Source organism: Gigantopelta aegis, chromosome 10 (assembly GCF_016097555.1).
Source record: "Gigantopelta aegis isolate Gae_Host chromosome 10, Gae_host_genome, whole genome shotgun sequence".
NCBI classification, from domain to species: domain Eukaryota; kingdom Metazoa; phylum Mollusca; class Gastropoda; order Neomphalida; family Peltospiridae; genus Gigantopelta; species Gigantopelta aegis.
In genome coordinates this window covers 58,418,742-58,439,090 of record NC_054708.1, presented here as the reverse complement: position 1 = coordinate 58,439,090, position 20,349 = coordinate 58,418,742, and the positions used below count along the sequence as shown (strand labels likewise).

Here is a 20,349-nt window from a genome sequence, read left to right as displayed (position 1 = left end):
TGTTTAGTGCTTGTGGAGCGACATTAGACGCAAGGGTATGTTGACCACATAAGAGCAAGTTATCTCAATACTTTGAGTGAAAAAGTAACAGTGGAGGAAGAGGTTGGGTTTCCGCCATATTCGGCTTTTCAGTTTAGGTGAATTGTGAGTTTGCCAATGATTGAGTTCATGATGGAGCCTGTCGTGGAAAACATGTTGTTGTTAGTGATCCTGCTATGCCACACATATTGTATGCTGCGGGGGATCGAGCGACGATATGTGTGGTCAACATCAGTAGGAAACGTGTGGTACTGAATGTCGGCCAGTTAGTCTCTCAAACATTTGGACTGGTAAAGAGTGTTTGCACATGTCACTATGTCGGGAAATAGTCCATGCATTCTGAGGTTGGATGATCGCGTGAGGTGGGAGGGGGATGGCGGTCCAGGTCGATCAAGGAGCGGATGCGGCAAACATCACATGTTGATGGATCAGGAGACTTACTTAGAAAACACATGGTTGCGGGGTGGGGTTGTTTTGGGGGTTTTTGTCATTCTGTATGGGCTTATGTTTAAACACCTAAACGTAGAGTTCCTTGGTTTGGTAATTAATACAGACAGAATGGAAATGGGACCGGATATATAGCTCGTGAAAAAAGGGGAGGGCCATTTTTCGACATTTTTACATAGGAAATAACCCATTATTTGTTGGGAATTATTTTTTAACGTGGGTAAAATTTACACCCAAAAATCTAACAAATATTATATTCATGTTCTATGACCATAAAAACAAAAGGTTTGACAAAACAAAAACCACATTCCCATCTGGAACAGCCACCGAGTTATGGATGTTAAATGCTGAAACATACGTCATCTTGAAAAATGGCCCCTATTTTTTTCGCACAAATTTTGACGCTGTCATGAAGTGGTTTCATATTCATAACACTCCAATGATCATTTCTAGCTATGAGGACAAATGTTATCTTTTCGTGACCACCTACTCAAAAACTAAGCCTCTTTTGTGGCTCTGTTTGCAGGACTATAGGCATTATCAAGGAAATGGATTTATTACAGATGAGGTAGCTTATCGTAAAATGTGTGTACAATAGGTGGCAACACTTTTTTGATGTACTGAAGGTCTTCAAACTTTCTTTTTGCAATTGATATTTGTTTTTAAACAGTTGCTCACATGTTATGTCATTGTGGGTGAATCTGCAAGGGAGGTTTGCCCAATTGTTTTTTTCACCGAACAGTTTGAAGAGAGCATCACCATTGGGTTTGTATTGTAGTTTTTGAAGCCTCTGTGAATAGTATTGTAACAGGTATGGGTGACACAGAGAAGGTGCTCTATCAGGTAAGGGTGACACAGACAGTGGTACTCTTTTTAGGCTATGGATGGTTCAACTCCAAATGCATCAATTGGTGTTGCTAAAAGTGGTGTATGATTGTTTGATGATTCATTATTGTAACAGGTATGGGTGACACGGAGAGTGGTACTCTGTCAGGTAAAGGTGACACAGAACAGTTCTCTAACAGGTAAGGGAAATAGTTTATTATACAATCAAGTCATTTATGTTGTTTTACTAGTCAGGTTGATGAAAGCGAAGCGCCTTGTCGTAAATTAGAGCGTCTGTTTACAGTGCGCATAGGGGAGATGGACGGAGCTGACGTCACTTCGCCCCAAGCTATACCACCGGACGTCACAAAAACGAAACAAAATGGCTGCCCCCAGTTAGCAGGAATAATCATGTTTTTTATTAACTCTAAAATTACGCGTTTTTCATTTGTTAAAATGTCAGTATATGTTGGTGGTCCGGGTATGCATCTGTCCAACACATAAGGCTCTTGATTGAGTTCACCCTACTTTTAAAAAGAAATAACAGTCTTCCTTTGGACAGATATTCGGGGCGAGACGTAGCCCATTGGTAAAGCACTCGCTTGATGCGCGGTCGGTTTGGGATCGATCCCCGTTGGTGGGCCCATTGGGCTATTTCTCGCTCTAGCCAGTGCACCACGACTAGTACATCAAAGACCGTGGTATGTGCTATCCTGTCTATGGGATGGTGCATACAAAATATCCCTTGCTGCCAATCGAAAAGAGTAGTCCATGAAGTGGCGACAGCGGGTTTTCTCCTTCAATATTTGTGTGGTCCTTAACCATATGTCTGACGCCATATAATCGTAAATAAAATGTGTTGAGTGAGTCGTCAAATAAAACATTTCTTTCTGTCTTTTTTGGACAAAAATTGCTAAACGGACTGAAAATGTGATGTCCCTAGGACAATCACTTGAAGGTATGTTTTGGTCGTCTTATAAGTTTCAATATTTGAGTCCTCTGTGTATTTATCTAAGTGTCTTACCGGCCTCGGTGGCGTCGTGTTTAGGCCATCGGTCTACAGGCTGGTAGGTACTGGGTTCGGATCCCAGTCGAGGCATGGGATTTTTAATGCAGATACCGACTCCAAACCCTGAGTGAGTGCTTCGCAAGGCTCAATGGGTAGGTGTAAATCACTTGCACCAACCAGTGATCCATAACTGGTTCAACAAATGCCATGGTTTGTGCTATCCTGCTGTCTGTCGTAAAAGAGTAGCCTATGTGGCGACAGCGGGTTTCCTCTAAAAAAAAAAAACAGTGTCAGAATGACCATATGTGTGACGTCCAATAGCGATGGTAGGATAAAAAAAAAATCAGTGTGCTCCAGTGGCGTCGTCAAATAAAACAAACTTTACTTATCTAAGTATCTTCACCCTGCATGGCTTTCAGCATCTCTGGGTCATTGTTCCTTTTTAAGAACCTCCTGCATTAATTCTTGCTGTCGTTTATCATCCACGTTTGTATTATTTTAGGTTTTCTGCCTCCTGCTTTTATTGTTTTTCTGTACTTCACGAATGAACCTGACAGGCGATATTCTAATGCAGACTTGGCTTTCACCTGAGACGATTAATCACATGATAACTGCTTTGCTCCTCTTCTACTTGGGTTGATAGTTTATGAAATCCATACTGTGCTCTCGATCTAAATTGTGTATCTCCGTGTTTTCGACTTTCAGAGGGTCCATATTTGTGAGAGGACGTGTGTTGATGAGTCATCATCGTGTCCGAAAACGTCCGTCTTTGAAAACATTCAGCCAACTTTGGTAACATTCATAGGCGTACGGGCTCCCGTGTGTGTTGGGGTGGGGCAGGCTGGCTTCTGGCCGAAGTAAATGAAAATGTCCGAATCTGCATAACAACGTTAACATTTATTTATATTAGCGTTACTACCAGCTATATAGGGTTGCAAACGAATCACTACACATTTTTACATGGATTACAATTAAATTTGAGGGTAGAATGATAGAAATACATCGCAAAAAGATCTCACGTTAGCATATTTTGCCCGAATATCTGTATAATTTTTGCCCGAATTTGAGATTTTGCTCCAGCTCTAGGTGCCCCCCGTCTCCTCCCTGCCTCGTACGCTTATGGTAACACCATGGCAGGAACCGTAGCTACTTTGAACTCATTTCCCCATCTATAGTTCTGATAGCCTCGCACATACCATCATCGTATCTAGTTTATTGGAATGTTGATGAAATAGTTGCAAAACTAAATCAGATGAACACATTACTAGGGTAACACTTTCTAAAAAGTTGCTGTACTGGTAAAGAGATACATTGTTTTGTTTATATTTGAAGTAATGGATTGTTATCTCAGTGCATTGTTGAAGACAGTCTTGTCGTATTTGTGAAGGCATCTTGGACTACAGTGTCAGAACCTTTTGAAATGTACTTTAAAGGAAGGAAATGTTTTATTTAACGATGCACTCAACACATTTTGTTTACGGTTACATGGCGTCGGTTGTACTTTCAGATATCAAAGCCCAGATTTTCAAAGCTATCTTAGCTGTAAAACCACCGTAACTGCACAGGGTAGTTAGGCACTTGATGTGATTTTAGCGCTAAGATCGTGTCGCAAAATGGTGCCAGAAACTTAGGGATTCTGAAAACATAAAAAACGATATATTATAAGCAGTCTGTCTGTCTGTCTGTCTGTCTGTCTATCTATAATTATCTATTTCTGTCTGTATTTCAATATGTATCAATGTGTGTATGCATAATGTATGGGATTTCTGTGCATGTATTTTTCTATTGTAGTGTAGTATCAATTTTGTTTTAATACTTCTGCATGAAAAGAAGGAAACTTTATTAACATGCGACTACCCACTGCAAGTTCATGCTCGTCCATCTTGGGGGACAACCTCTGGTATTGTCTGAAGTCTTGCCTTGGTGAATGATCTCTATACGTTTGTCAGTTTTCAGCTGTAGTACAAGATGGCGGCAGGTCTACGAGTAATGCGAGGACGCGATTGGCTGTCAGGTGACGCTGACGGGGGTGAAGGTCACCTCGGAACGGTGGTGTCATATTGGGAAGATGAAACAGCTGAGGTGATCTGGGACAATGGAAAACAAACTGTGTCAAACATTGGAAAGGACAGCAAATACGAGCTGAGGGTTGTAGACAATGCTCCTGTAGGTGAGAAATTGTTTTAATGCAATATCTTATTCCAACACATAAGCTTCCTTTTGAGTTGGGAATACTATTTATAAAGCTTTTACTAATACACATTCAGTCAGCTTATCTTAATATGTGATTAATCGTTTAACTCCGGTGTTTCACTTGAACTGGTGGTTTTTTTTTGTTTGTTTGTGTTTTTGTTTGTGTGGGGTTTTTTTCTTTTTATCCTACTGGTTTTAAAGGATGAATTTCTGTTTTAATGTTTAGTTTTCTCCTGACGATGTCAACATTTAGTTGACGAAACGCTGAGATTTTAAATTTGTGGTTTTAAACAGCGACATTACATTTATTACTAATACACATTCAGTGACTTAATGATGAAATGATTGCTTAACAACCCCTCGACTGACTTATTAATCAAAGTGTATTACGTGGCAGGAGCGTAAGCTTGGGGAGTTCAAGGGTAGGCATTTTGTTAATGTACAACATTAGCCTAATCACATAGGTGTCCAGGGAAGATCCAGGGTAGATAAGTGGGTCCGCTAGGTTTATATTCGTAGCCACCCCCTGCCCCCCTTTGCCGATCCAAGTCCATACCAAATAACTAAAATGGCCACCAATGGGGATTGAATCAACAGTAAACCACAATTCGTGAAGGCACTTACTCACGGAGATGTTTTCATGTCTTAACAAAGAACAGTGTTTTACAGTAACAGGACCGGACCTAGCCGGGTGGTAAGGGCAGCCTCCCCACCACCCTGAAAAAATATACAAACGTGTTGAGGTTTTTAGTTTGATGTTTATTTTTTACTTAAAGGTTCCTTTTTGTCCAAATGGAGAAAACTTGTATTGCTATATATTTTGCTGCCCTCCCATATGGTTACTAAAATATTACGGGAGTGAACTTTTACCGATTAGGATAGGTACGGCCACGTTGATAATTATATACAACAATTATATTAGTAAATGCATATATTAAGTTTGGTTTGTCACGGCCACATTAATAATTGTATATAACAATTTTATCAGTAAATAAATATATTATGTTGTGTTTGTTACGGCCGTGTGCAGTTTCATTGCACGTAGGACAGGTGGGCAACTTGTTACGTAATACTTCGCGCGATCGGGCATTCCAATATGCACTTAGTCCAGCTGTGGAGGCCATGTGGCGAGTAGTTACGTAATACCTCTGCGAGTGCGGTTTCGACGACCGTGATTTTGGCGACCAAGGCGTCAGTAAGTCTGACGATCAGAGAGAAATATACCGACTCTAGTAGAGGTGAAATATCAGATGATAGGGGGAGGTACCGCCTTGTACCTCCACGCAATATTCTGATTTATAATAAATAGCTAGTTTTTAGAGATATCGAGGAGAACGAAAAAGGACGGCTCCCAGGGAACGTAGTCCGTTGGACTTTGGTAAATATTTTTATTTCTGCTCTGTGTATAACCTTGATGTGATTGATGTGACTTTAAATATTTTCATACTGTAATTATACCAATTTCTTTAGACAGTAAATACGAAGTATCGTATCTACTGTTCTATATTTTATACGAGTATTTTTATAAAGCTTAGCCAGGTCCTAGAAGACCTAGGTAAACTGTTTGCCTTTATTGTGATACCGGTATAATTCTGTGTTACAAGGTTACTGAATGAGTAGTTAGGGTTAATTAAAAATTAACCCGTTAGGAATAGAGCTGTAATTCCTTTATTAATTAAGTTACCCTGGAAGCGTTTCTAAATTATCACACGTTACTGAACGAGTAGTAAGGGTTAATTAAAAATTAACCAGTTAGGAATGGTGTTGTAATTCCTTATTAATTAAGTTCCCCAAGAAGCGTTTCTCAATTATCACACGTGTGGGTGTTGTGTCACGGTGAAGTGATTCGCATATTGTGTAACTAGACACCTAGAGATTAACTAATTAAGTGATCAGTTCTGGGTTGTTATTATTGTTGTTATTAATTAACTACTACGGCTGTACGTTTGTCAGCGTAGGTTAATACAGATTCCAAAGTGTATTGTGTTTTGTTGTGTTTCTAGTGAGCTAAACGTGCTATAAATATATATACTTTATATAAGATCGTATCTCTGATCATACCTAGAGACGAGCCATACTAGGGTTTAACCGCCTGTTACAGAGAGATCTAATAGATATACAGTTAGGAGAGATATTTTGATAATCGTGTTTTATTCAGTTACGGGTATTATAGAATCCCCGTGACAATTAGTAAATAAATATATTCAGTTGTGTTTGTTTTCAGGAATTCGCCATCAGAATATCGTCTGTTGTAGCTGCGAAGAGGTTAATATGATTGGCATGCGATGGTCATGTGAGAAATGTACCAGTTACGAGTTGTGCTCTTTGTGCTACTTCACGGGAAAGCATGACCTCTCTCATGAGTTCAAGCGTCGTGACACGGGCCAATCTACGGGGTAAATTGCATTAGTTACGTAATGAAGAAAAACGTGTTTTAAAAACACACTGTAAATCATGAAAGCATATACCTTTGGAACGTGACAACAATATACGGTCCAGCAATATATTAAATTGTTTTTCAACCAGGGAGGGGGTAGAAATGCATAATCTTCGGCGTTCGAGTGCAGTGCCCCGTGCCCCCTCCCGACTAGGACATCTATGATCAGGCCCGTATTTTTTTTTTTTTTTTTTTTTTTTATTTTATTTTTGGGGGGGGGGGGGGGGGGGGGGGGGGGGGGGGTCTTCCGAACCCTCCCGCAAAAGATGAGGTCCACTTTTTCTTCATCTTTTAAAAAAAAAGAATTTGACAAATATTTGATTGTAACTTTTGCAACTCTCCTATAAAACAATATGTGTTTGTCTTCGTCATTCAGCACTCCCTTTACCAAAGTTAGAAATAAAGGGTTAACAACAGAAAGGGTTGCCTGCGCTGGCATGTGAGAGGGAGCACAAGCAGCCCGACCATGGTCGGTAGCGGGCGAGGGTTGCTTTTGGTGATTTTGAATTTGCAAATGTCCTGTAGGATTAAAGCCAATTTAAAAATGTTGTGTAATTTTTTAAAGGTTATTTTGACGCTTAAAGGCATACTCTCATAGATTTAAGGACCTTATTTCTCTAAAAAATGGATAATAAATAAAATTACATTAATTGTTGGAAACCAAATCTAGCAATCGCATCACCTTAACTGAACCATAATGGAGTGAAATCCATGTCATCCCTATCGACAATTTTAGTTTTTGAATTATGGACCATTGCCATAATTCAATTATTTTTACAAAATGTCAGTAATAAATGGAATATAGTGGTCATGAAGATGGTTGAATAAAGTACATTTAGGGACAAATCAAATTATTTTTGCTCAGGTAATACTTTGTTACACAATTAAATAGGTCAGTGGTCTGTGACAATATGCCTTTAATTTAGAATGGTTTTTCAAAATTAAACATGGAGCTAATTGAATGATTTGATTTAGTTGATCGAAAGGTAGCTCCTGCCAAAAACTCCTGTTCATGCCTTGATTTATATAGAGAGATTCAAATCAACACTGGCTTCCATATATATCAAGCAATATTCTAATTTCATTTTGGTATTAAAGTTGCTTTATCATGTCGGTTATTTCTAAGTATTTCAAAATGTTTTATGGTCACCATGTAGATGTCACTAATATATGGCGCATCAGCAATAAAAATGAAATGGGATGCAATACCTTTTGCTGAAAACGTTTAAGAATTATACCTGTAGGCCTACTCTTAACAGGGACTGCATGTGTTGGCGGTCATACGTGATGATACAATTTTAAGAACGTAATGTGTTTTGTTTTTCACAGATATGTTCGATATTACTGATCATAGTTCTGAGTTACAAGTACCTTTTCTGTTACTAGGGTTATAATAAGCTATTGCCGAAAATATTGCCATTACCCTTAACTCCTGTTGTGTGCTGGAATTTCATTATCTTGAAGAAAAAAAAGTCTTAATAACAAAAATACAGTCTACAAAATAGTTCAAAATCGTTGTTTTAAAATATTTCCAAATATCAGTTCCAGATGCCAGGAAAACGCGTTTTAGGCGTTCAGAGATTTCAGAATTTCCGGGGAGCATGTCCCTGGAACCTCATATAAAGCTCTGTATATAAAAGAACTTCATATCCAAATGTCCCAGCAAATACTTAGTCGAACCCTCCCACTCGAAATGTTGGTTACGGGCCTGATGATATAACACCATATATAGAACTTTATGGTTCAAGAACGTTTGCCCTTTTGTTTCTAGTTACGTGCTGAGGTGTCGTTAAAAGCATATGTTACTTTCATTGTTTCAGAGAGCGCGTGCCTGCACGGGATACCTCGAAGAAGATTCGAACTAGAGGACTGTTTCCTGGAGCCGTCGTTACTCGTGGCACTCACTGGGATCAGGGGGACAAAGATGGTAAGTTTTATAGAAACTGTTTTCCTTTGTTTATTCCTCCCCGATTTCAATAACTTTAAATAAAAACTCTTATTGTATTACGCTGCTGAGGATAGTCTCAATAGTAAAATGTAGCGGCTATAAAAGAAGCCTTCATTCTGCGGAAAAATATACGTATATATAGTGAAAGTATTTGGTGCCTGGAAGAAATGGGGGTGGAGTCACAATTTGACGCACTTTCAACAACTATGTTATCCACACACATAATTTTCAGTCACACCACCCATCAAACTGTTGTACTTGTATTGACTTATTTTTAATGTAGTTCCTCCATTTCCACACGCTGATATCCAGGGAACACGCATCCCTCATCTCTGCTTATCTATAATAGACATATTGTAAACGGATTCCTTGTCAAATGGGTGATTTGGGACATAATCTTACTTGTTTTTAATTCGTTCTATGTTGATACTGACATTAATAATAATGATAGTGAAGCTTATGTGGGCATTGGGCAATAAATGTGTTGTTTCTGGTGGTACAGACAAGGAGGGGACTGTAGTTGTAGCTGTGGTCGGTAATGACGGTGCTGATGATGATGATGTTGTCGATGTTGTTTTTGTTTCAGGTGGTCCAGACAAGGAAGGGACTGTAGTTGTAGCTGAGTTGTTGATGATGATGATGATGTTGTTGTTGTTGTTTCAGGTGGTCTAGGCAAGGAAGGGACTGTAGTTGTAGCTGGTATCGGTAATGATGATGATGGGACTGTAGTTGTAGCTGGTATTGGTAATGATGATGATGTTAATGATGATGTTGTTTCAGGTGGTCCAGGCAAGGAAGGGGCTGTAGTTGTTGTGCTCAGCTTTGATTCTACGTCACACAGATCGGCTGTGAGTGTAGCGTGGGATTCAGGGGAGACAACCACGTGTCGTGTGGGTCACAAAGGTCAAGTGGACGTCCAGTGTGTCCGTGAAGCTCTTGGACCAGACATCTACGCTGAACATCTGCCACTTTTAGGTAACAGCTACGATGTCCAGCAGTATTACATACAATTACTTGATTCAGTTATCGTGCTGGGGTGTCGTGGAACATTCATTCATCCATTGCTTCAGTTGCTTAAAGGTAGGGTCAACTCAAACAAGAGCCTCATGTGTTGCAAAGATGCATACCCGGACCACCAACACATACTGACGCTTTAGCAAATGAAAAACGCGTAATTATAGAGTTAATAAAAAAACACGATTATTCCTGCTAACTGGGGGCAGCCATTTTGTTTCGTTTTTGTGACGTCCGGTGGGATAGCTTGGGGCGAAGTGACGTCAGCTCCTGACCATCTCCTGTATGAACAGTGTAAACAAAAGCAGTAATTTTCGACAAGGCGCTTCTCTTTGATCAACCTGACTTGTAAAACAGCATAAATGACGTAATAATATAATAAACTATTTAACTAAATATATTTCAAGTTGCATTAACGGAACAAAATGGGGTTATAGTATTTTTCTCTGTTAAATAATCCAAAGGAAACATGTACACTAGTATTAGGCCTATTGATATGCTACGTTGGAGCAAAAACGACGACCCACGATACCCAAGTGATAATTTTCTTTTCTTTGGGACTACGTAATTGGTCAGTTCTGTGGTTTTAGATGGAAAAGTCTACTTAATCAATAGTTTTACAGAACTATTTACAGTAATAAACCATGTCCATTACCATTTTAGGGCCGACAGGTAATATTCCACAATACCGGTATGTATTTTTGTGTCTAGACAGCGTCAATTAATTGGCTCGTCTGGTTACCAATCAAATACACACCTGCCAATCAGGAATCACAGGTAGAAGCAACTAACAGCATAGACCACTTAACTAAGAAAACAATCCGTGTAGCATTTCAGTGCGTAGGTTAATGCATGGACAAAACATTGTTAATTATTTCAACTTGCTGTGTAGCCACTTTGACAATGGTATTTTATTTTGTATTGAAAAATAATATATATAGTGATGGATATACTTATTGCTGGCTTACTTGGATGTGTATTATTACAGAACATTGCAATGTATGACTATTTATCATCCCGCAAAAACCAGGTAGATTGTGTTTCTCTAGTTCTAAGGCTCATTCCTAACGTTACGCGTTAAGTATTACGTAACCACCAGCTCGCCAGAGGGCGTACTCACTGAGATGGTACAAAATGGCTGCGCCCATTATATATAATAGCCATCACATTTAACCGTTTTATTAATTAACTATACGATTATACTTGTTGATATTAAGCAATAATGTGCATTATATATCGTTGAATATGCATATCAGGCCAAATGCCTTAATTGTCCCTTCCTTTAAGGGACTGTTCCGAGTTTGCTGCCATTGTAAGATGTTTCTGACTTACCAAATTTAGTAACAAACAAAATTATAAACTAAATACAGACTCCTGTTTAGAATGCCAGTGTCTGTGTTCTTGATCATCCTACTGTTTGGTAGTAGTCCAAACTGGATTTCGACTCACAATAATTTAGTACGTATGACAAATTATATATTTAGAAATAAAATGAAATTTGACCCAATACAAACACCAGGACGACCAGAAACACGTTAAATATACAATCACCCAGAGCCAGTTTTAGGATTCACTGGGCCTGTACACAAATAACAGTGGTTCCCCATTCTCAGGATATATATTTTGCAACCTCTTCGGGGAGAGGGGGGGAAAATAGCCTGGGGAAAATAAATGTACACATCACCGCGGGGTCCCCTGAAGCGCGGGGACCGTATCTCGTGCTACATGTGCTACTAGGATAAACCGGCTCTGCAACCAGTGATATGTTATGCAAGACAATATATTTAATATTTAATTATTTGTCGTTGAAAATTCTCTGTCAGTTGGCAACATTTTAACAATTGCTGAAAAGACACTTTTTGTAGTACTGTTTTGCGTAAATTTATATGGCTATCACCGATTATTTAAAACAGTTGTATTCATAGAACATGACTAAAAAGTGCCTTTAAATGTATACGTTTTTAAGTGTCCTTTTTACTATCTTGAGTAGACAAATATTATTTCCCCGATTCTCTTTGTACTACCATCCACTTATTTCAGTCTAGGCAGGGCCCTAGCTCATTACCGACAATCTTTTTGTAGACTGTAATGTTTTCTTCAGTGATCATTGATTGTTTGATACATACAGATCGTGCTGGCGCCAAAGCTGCAGTACCCTTGACGTCTCAAGCAGAGGGTGGAAGTCTTCAAGAAGCCATAGTAAGTAGTGGGGAAATATTGACAAAGAATCTGTGAAAGTGAACGTTCATTAGACCAGGCGAAGAAAAATATTCCCTGTCATTTGTTTCCAACTACAGTTTCAACTAGTATGTCCATCGGTCACTGTAATAAACCTAAAGTTAATCTTTAAAAACGTGTAACCAGACGTTTAGTACTAGAAATTGCAAAGATCTAGAAATACTTTGGATGCCTGTCCAATTAGTAATAAATATTTGGGTTTCTTATATTCTATAGGCCTACACATTAGCAGAGGTTAAGAAACACTGGGTGTTGCTGATGTGTATAGAATGATTTATCCAGCAATCACTGTATACATTGCCAAGATATGATGACTAGATAAATCTCTAAATTTTTGGTCACTGACCAAAAATATAGGTCACGTGACATAAGCCCAACTCGACTGAGTATTTCAGAGTAGATTTTCAATAAACATGCTCGTTAAATCATTTGTTGAAATGCAGTAACTACAAATAACTTAGTTTTTAATGTGACCTTGCTAGGTTGACAATACTCGATTTGCATGCACAAAACTGGAATAAATAATGATTTTCCAAATATTCCCGTAGGATTGCAAGATAAAAGAAATAACTGGTTACTGTCTTAAGATATTAGCTTTATCCTGCTCAGGTCGAATGGCGAATGCAGCTCGGCAGGGCCTCGCTGCATTCGCCATTCTAACTTTCGCAGGATAAACCAGTTATTCCCTATATAGACCTAGTCGAACACATACATGACACTTTGATGCTACGGAAAGAAAGAAAGTTTGTGTTGTTTTACGACACCACTAGACCACATTGATTAATTACTCATCGGCTATTGGATGTCATACATTAGGTAATTCTGACACGTAGTCTTCGGTGGAAACCAGCTACTTTTTTCCTGATGCAGCGAGGGATCTTTTATATGCATTTTCCAACAGTCAGGAAAGCACATACCACGGCATTTGACAAGTTTTGGTGCACTGGTTGGAACAACAAAAATAACTAATCAATTGAATGGATCCACCGAGGTGGTTCGATCCTGCTACGCAAGTACCTCAAGCTGACTGAGCTAAATCCCGCCCTGACTGATGCTACGGGCGCAAAACAGAGATCCACCAATTCAGAATCTGGAAGAATTGGCGCAAGCACTTAAAGATAAATGGCAGAGAAACCATTTGTTATAAATCAGGTGATTCATTGAGTATAAGTCGTTCGTGCACGTGGCGAATACACAGGCTATCGATGACGCTATTACCACAACATGGGATGAATTCTCGCTGATATTTTCAACAATTTGTCTGTCATTCCGCCAAGTAGTTATCAGTCCATTCACCGAAATAATCCTTGTCAATATTTTAGTACCTTTGAATAAAATAAATAAATCTTTTAAATGTTTTTTTTTTCTTTTGTGATTACTCAGTTACTTGTTCAACGAGGTACAATACTTGGGAGGTGTTGTGTCGTGTTATTCGCGGTAGGAATACTGTCTTGGGTGCTAGGATATATGAGGTGGTGAAGTATAATTTTATTATTGTTTGAGGGTTGGATATTTAAAACAATTGCTTCCCGTGCTGTGTATTTCACCCAGGTGCCTAAACTGAAGAAGGGCGCCATAGTGAGGATTCTTGATGACAAGGACAAGGTCAAAGAATTGCAGGACGGTCACGGGGATTGGATAGACCCTATGGAAGAGGTTCGCATATTCTGTTATATTATACGTATTGTGTCCAAGTTCATATGAAATTCACATTTGTCTATTTAGTGCTAGGTTTGATTTAGTAAACTAGTTTGGGAGTGGCAGTCCTCTTTATGGAAGGCAAAACGGATGTATTGTCCAGTAAAGAAAGTCCTCGGGAGTGGCTGTCCTCGTACAGACGAGGCACAAGATAAGAGATTCGTGGAATCAACCTCTATTTTGCCGTGTGGCCTTTCGGCTCTGCATTGTGCAGAGATAACTTGATGATGGCTAACGGTTTGTGTCGTTTAAATTAATACTGATACAGCCATTCGTCAGTCACTGGTCTACTCATCTAATCATTGTCAGTTTACCTTAGTTTGTGTTATTTAATCCAAGGGAAATAAAAGTATTTTTCAAGTAGTACAATTCTTGATGAGTTTTAGACATTCTGCAAAACAAAAAACGAATGTATTTTTAAATCACAGAAAATACTTGTTCAGTAACCGCGAAGGTTTCGAGACACGTCTAACAGACACACAGACAAGTGAAAAGGTTATAACACCTGTGTGCACTATTTATAGCAACCATACATTTTGAACATTAGAAATAACAAAATACTGGACTCAGTGTTTTGTGGATAACATAAAATCAGCAAAAGCATAACTAATATAGACTGATGGAAAGGAATAAGGGAAAAAAATACAAGGGATTTCGAAGAGACCAAACTTAGTTTACTACTAGAGTAATTATGTCTTTAGTTCATACAAAGCTGTAATACGGGACATATTGTTAGCATAGTTTAATTGACTGCCAGTAGCATGGTCATCGTCTGACACTATGGATTGAGTGTTTTGGTTGCAGTTACTAATTGCTGTTACTGTAAGTGTTTTTCTGATCCTTCAGGTCTTTCCACCAGTATGTATACAATGTATATTATATCCCAGTTATTAACTGTAATTGTAATATAATGGGTATATGTTTTTATTCTTTCAGGCCCTTGGTAAGGTGGGCAAGGTGGTGGTGGTACACGAAAGTGGTGATGTAAACGTCAAGATTGGGAGAAGGGTGTGGGTTTTCAACCCAGCATGCTGTGTCCGTGTCCCCGAGTCGGAACAGCCGTACGAATCGTCAGACGAGGAAGACTCAGACCCTCTCGGCCTGTTGAAAAGTTGGTACAGTTATTTAAGTCTGAAAACCAATGAGATACTTTCATTTTTGTTTCGCACATTTTTGGAATCGTTTCCCTAACTGATAGATATTTTGTTGTCTGTATCATGTCTTTAACCAGTGTCTAGTTGCTACATTTTCAGTATCATTTCTGTGCCAAGTGTCTAAACACTATATGTTCTGTATCATTTCGTTAACCAGAGTCCAGATGCTACATTTTCAGTATCATTTCTGTGCCAAGTGTCTAGACACAACATTTTCAGAACCAGTGTCTAGATGTTACATTTTCAGCATTGTTTCTTTAACCAATGTCTGCTATATACGTTTTCAGCGTCATGTTCTTCATCAGTGTCTAGATCTTTCAGAAAAAGAATCACCACTCCTGCGATAATTAAAAGCAGTGTCCCAGAAAGACAAAACCTAAACCAGTCTACAATTTTCAAACATTATAATGTCCCAGTAATCCCAGACAATTGTATCACTTTCGCATCTTGGTCTTTGCATATAAACTCAAAGCAACACATGCCTCTGGGCAAAGCTGTATCATTGAAAATGAAGTCTGGTTTTTTGCTATTTTAAATAATATAGTTTATGGTAGAGAATCTAAATTTTAGTAAGTTCGTTTGTGTTGATTTCAGATAGCCTAAACGCTATTCTATAGAGGTTATGGGTATTACAAGACTATAATATAATGGTTCTCTTTATCGTTTTCTCAGCCTTGGCAAAAACTCTAGAACAGCAGACTCAACTGCTAGGACTTCTTGGGTCAGATGAAGAAGGGGGCCATATGTCACTGAAAGGAGAGGGGTCAAAAGAATTTTTAGAAGCAACAAAAGAGTCAGATGTGGAGAAAGTTAAGAAGGTTTTAGAGAGATTTCCAAAACTAGTAAGTAAACCATTCTGTTAGCGTTAAATTACTGATGGCTGGAAAAACAACCACAAAACAAAAGAGTCATAATTAGCGTGGTTGAGGCATTGCTGTTTCTCTGCTCTGGTAAAGTTGTCAAATCCAAAATGGTTGTAGAAGATTACTAGTATAAGAATCAACATGCTTTTATAACAATACAGAACCGATAAGGACACAATGAGTGTCATTAATAAATACATATACTACTGATTTATTTTTTAACTGAATTGTCGTTTGATGTCATTTATATGATGCGTCCTTTCATTTCTTTGATAAAAATATTAGTTTTGTTTGTCTTTACTGTTGTCTCTGTGTTTTGGGGTTTTATTTTAGGTAACTGCGCGACCAGACAATGGCATCACATGTCTGCACATTGCAGCCAATGATGGAAAACTGGAAATTGTTAAATTGCTGGTGGAAAAAGGATTTGACGTGAATGCTAAAGACCTGTCTGGAAACACAGCTCTTCTGAAAGCTTTAAAAAAGTAACTCAATTCGTATGGTGACAATCAACAGATAACCTGTGTAGGTTCTCAAACCAGGGTGGTCAAGGAATTGTTTCTAAAATAAAGTGCTCAAGGAATCATTTTAAATAACTGAGATACAATCTATATGTTAGCTATTAGGCTTGGCATGGGAAGGGTGGTATGCAATTTATTTTAAAGGGATTGTCCCGAATTTGCTGTCACTGTAATATGTTTACCACTAACAGATCCAGTTTAATGACTAAGATTACGTATTAAAGGTATTTTCCTTTTGGAATATCAGTAAAGTGTTTGTTCCTAAGCACAAGCACACACACATACACACACACACACACACACACACACACACACTCACACACACAGATACATACACACACACGCACAAATACACACAGATACACACACAGACACACACACACACACACACATATATATATATATATATATATATATATATATATATATATATATATATATATATATATATATATATGCATACATACATACATACATACATACATATATAGATACATACACACACACATATATATATATATATATACTCACGGAAAAAAGTTCCTGTGCATCATTAAAATTTCACTAGGACTTATATTTTTTAAATTTAAAAATATTGTAATTTACATAGATGTACTATTTATCTGTTAAAAGTACGGTGATCCTCTCCTGCCTTATGAACCTGGAGTATGTTTACACTATGTTTGGTGAGCCGTCGGTGATGATGTAACAGAACAACGTACTGATGTACGGTCATGGTCGTACTTTGTTATCACCTAATCGGTTGCGTTCAGTTCTTCCACTGATTGGCCTTAACTCAGAGATGCATTAGGATGTTAAACGTATCATTTCCAAATGATTCCATATGTGTACCTGCTTGACACTGACGATTTGCTGACGTGGTGTCACGTGTCGACTCCCTAAACATGGAAGATCCCTAGTACCCCTAAACTGTCGAGAACATCACCGCAGATATTGCATAGTGTTCTGATGAACACCAATGAATACCAAAATTACTACCAACAGCGTTTGTGCCATTCTAACCTCAATCATACCCATCGTTCGAAGGAGTCCATTTTCTGGGAGGCGTGGCATCACACTGACGACGATCAGATACCAACAAAAATGTTTTTCTGAGTGATGAGAATCCATACAATAGTTTTAAAGTCCAATAATAAGAAAAATGACGTCAAACAGGAGCACGTGACAAAGAATGCTAGTAATGCAACTTGTGGTCACAAAGCATGAATAGTTCATGCAATTGACAGGACACCGCAGGAATATCGACGGGAGTGGTTACACGTTCATTTACTGAAATTTTTATGACCTGATTTCAAGTAAATCATATTCTATATGCAATTATTTGGTGCACAGGAACTGTTTTCCGCGAGTATATATATATAGATATATATATATATATATATATAATGAACGTTTACTGTTTCAAACAGTAGTGTATGACCACGAACACATTGGATAGTCAGATAATGGTATTCTAAACAAAACAATTTATTTAATATTACATGTGTATGTAGGTTTAGTCACCAAAAAGGCTTAGTTAGTTGACGTTTTACAATAACTGCAAATTCAACACTCCCTTTAAATTGTGGAATTTATATAATGCCTATCAAATTTAAACATACATCACATAATTAATACATAATTAATACATATATATAATGTATGTATGTATGTATGTATGTATATATATATATATATATAGTCAAATCTGTCCTAGAGGCCACCTGTAATCAGTGGCCACCTGCCTTAAGCGGCCACTATTTCCCTCCCAAACGATTTATAATGTAAATTCACCTGTAATAAGCGGTCACCTGTCAGCGGCCACCTAAATCGGATCCCAAATCGCTAAAATACCTGTATTAAGTGGCCACTTTTAAACGTTTACTGTTATATAAAAGGGATATTTAACAACAACGAAAAAGTGCAGCAAATAACCGATCTTCACACCTTCAGGAATAGTATTATTTTTTTATACCAGTACCCCTTCAGTCCCAACATCTCAATTGTGTATCAATTAAGAAAGTATGCCTTGGAATACATCTAATTGCCTCTGGACAGACTAAGCTTGACATATGTAAATTCGCTTATTGTTACAATATACTGCATAAATTAATTAAATAATTAAATGGAAAAAGAACACAAAGTTGTTGAGAACGGTTAATTTAATACATTCCAATTCCATTTTTTTTCTGAAGGAGGCGACATGTCAAAAGTTGATTTATAGTTAAAGGGACATTCCTGAGTTTTCTGCATTTCCGACTAATAAAATATTTCTACGATTAAACTTACATATTAAATATATTTTATTGTTTAGAATATCAGTGTCTGTATACTCAATGTGTTTCTGATCGTCTTAATATTTGTAAGAAGCCCAAACTGGATTTTGTCTGTAAAATATTTGGTACGTACGAAAAAAATAACTTTTTAGGAAATAAAATGAAAATTAACCTGCTACAAATATTACAACGAGCAGAAACACGTTTAATATGAAGTCACCAATATTTTATGCATAAAAATATATTTGATATGTAATTACAATCGTTAAAAAGTCTCTGTTAGCCGATATCATCTTAAAAATTGCAGCAAACTCAGGAATGTCCCTTTAAAATGGTGTTTGAATATACACCTATTTTTAAACGTTTAAAATCGTTTCCATTGAACATTGGTAAAAGACTCATTATGCTTGTGAAGCACACATCTGTCAATTAGCAGTACAGACAGTAAAACACATGTTTTAAAGACTCTATATGTGGCAACCTATAATCAGCGACCACCTGTCTTAAGCGGACACTTTTTTTCTACTCCCTTGTGTCACCGTTTAAGACAGGTTTGACTGTGTGTGTGTGTGTGTGTATATATATATATATATATATATATATATATATATATATATATATATATATATATATATGTGTGTGTGTGTGTGTGTGTGTGTATGTATCTGTATGTATATATATATATATATATATATATATATATATATGTATATGTGTGTGTGTGTGTGTGTGTGTGTGTATGTGTATGTGTATGTGTATGTGTATATGTATATGATGTATATATGTATGTATGTATGTATGTAGATAGATAGATAGATAGATAGATAGATAGATAGATAGATAGATAGATTGGTTCTATAATAAATGGTGTTAAAATTGTAATTTCTAGGAAACACATAGACGTCTCACGCTTTCTAATTGAAACTGGTACTGATCTAGAGATCAGCAACGACAACGGCCAAAGCGCCATGCACTGTGCAGTTTATGCCGGAAACCCGTCACTTGTTCGTGATCTGATGATGCGAGCTTGTGACGTCAACGTTGTGGTAAGCAAGCCAAAGCAAGGTATGCTAAAGCTGATGTCTCGACTATACTTTTTATTATTTAACTATTTAGAATAGATAATCTAAATTAATATTTTTATCGTCGCATGCCTTTCTTCGATGTCCTATAATATTGGCTAAAGAAGGTTGCATAAAATATATTATTGTCCATTTTAACACCCAGCTGTTCCACTGCTTTTGCTTTAATTTAAAGTATTAAAATATGGAAAGCTGGCGACAAGCATTCTTTGTATTTTGGATTAGTAAATGACGTTATAATATGGTGAGGTGAGAATGTGAGATTTTTAAAATTGTACTTATGTTTGTATTTTGCATCAGTAAATGACGTTTTATCACGGCGAGGTGAAATTGGTAATTTGTTAAAATAGTACTTATGTTTATATTTTGCATTAGTACATGACATTTTAACATGGTGAGGTGAAATTGGTAGATTGTTGAAAGTGTACTTATGTTTGTATTTTGCATTAGTAAATGACGTTTTAACATGACACGGTGAGATTGGGAGATTGTTGAAATTGTACTTATGTCTGTATTTTGCATTAGTAAATGACGTTTTAACATGGTGAGGTGAGAATGTAGTTTTAAGAAGTCTTGTATACACAGGATTTTTCTCGTTTTCAGTC

General features: G+C 37.5%; 1 protein-coding gene across 3 annotated transcripts in view; it reads left to right on the top strand.

Annotated features, from left to right (window-relative positions):
* The window catches only part of LOC121383965 (E3 ubiquitin-protein ligase MIB2-like), a 166,767-nt gene that overhangs the window by 113,733 nt on the left and 32,685 nt on the right, over window positions 1–20,349 (top strand). The window contains exons 3-12 of one of the 3 annotated variants that reach the window (XM_041514082.1): window positions 4,151–4,490; window positions 6,738–6,909; window positions 8,771–8,877; window positions 9,679–9,873; window positions 12,041–12,111; window positions 13,702–13,806; window positions 14,785–14,959; window positions 15,675–15,844; window positions 16,199–16,350; window positions 19,552–19,708. In XM_041514082.1, the coding sequence (XP_041370016.1) occupies window positions 4,289–4,490; window positions 6,738–6,909; window positions 8,771–8,877; window positions 9,679–9,873; window positions 12,041–12,111; window positions 13,702–13,806; window positions 14,785–14,959; window positions 15,675–15,844; window positions 16,199–16,350; window positions 19,552–19,708 (1,506 nt within the window). In that variant the 5' untranslated portion in view covers window positions 4,151–4,288. Of the gene's footprint in view, window positions 1–4,150; window positions 4,491–6,737; window positions 6,910–8,770; window positions 8,878–9,678; window positions 9,874–12,040; window positions 12,112–13,701; window positions 13,807–14,784; window positions 14,960–15,674; window positions 15,845–16,198; window positions 16,351–19,551; window positions 20,301–20,349 lie in introns of those variants that run through there. The other 2 variants (XM_041514083.1, XM_041514084.1) reach the window with 2 other exon arrangements.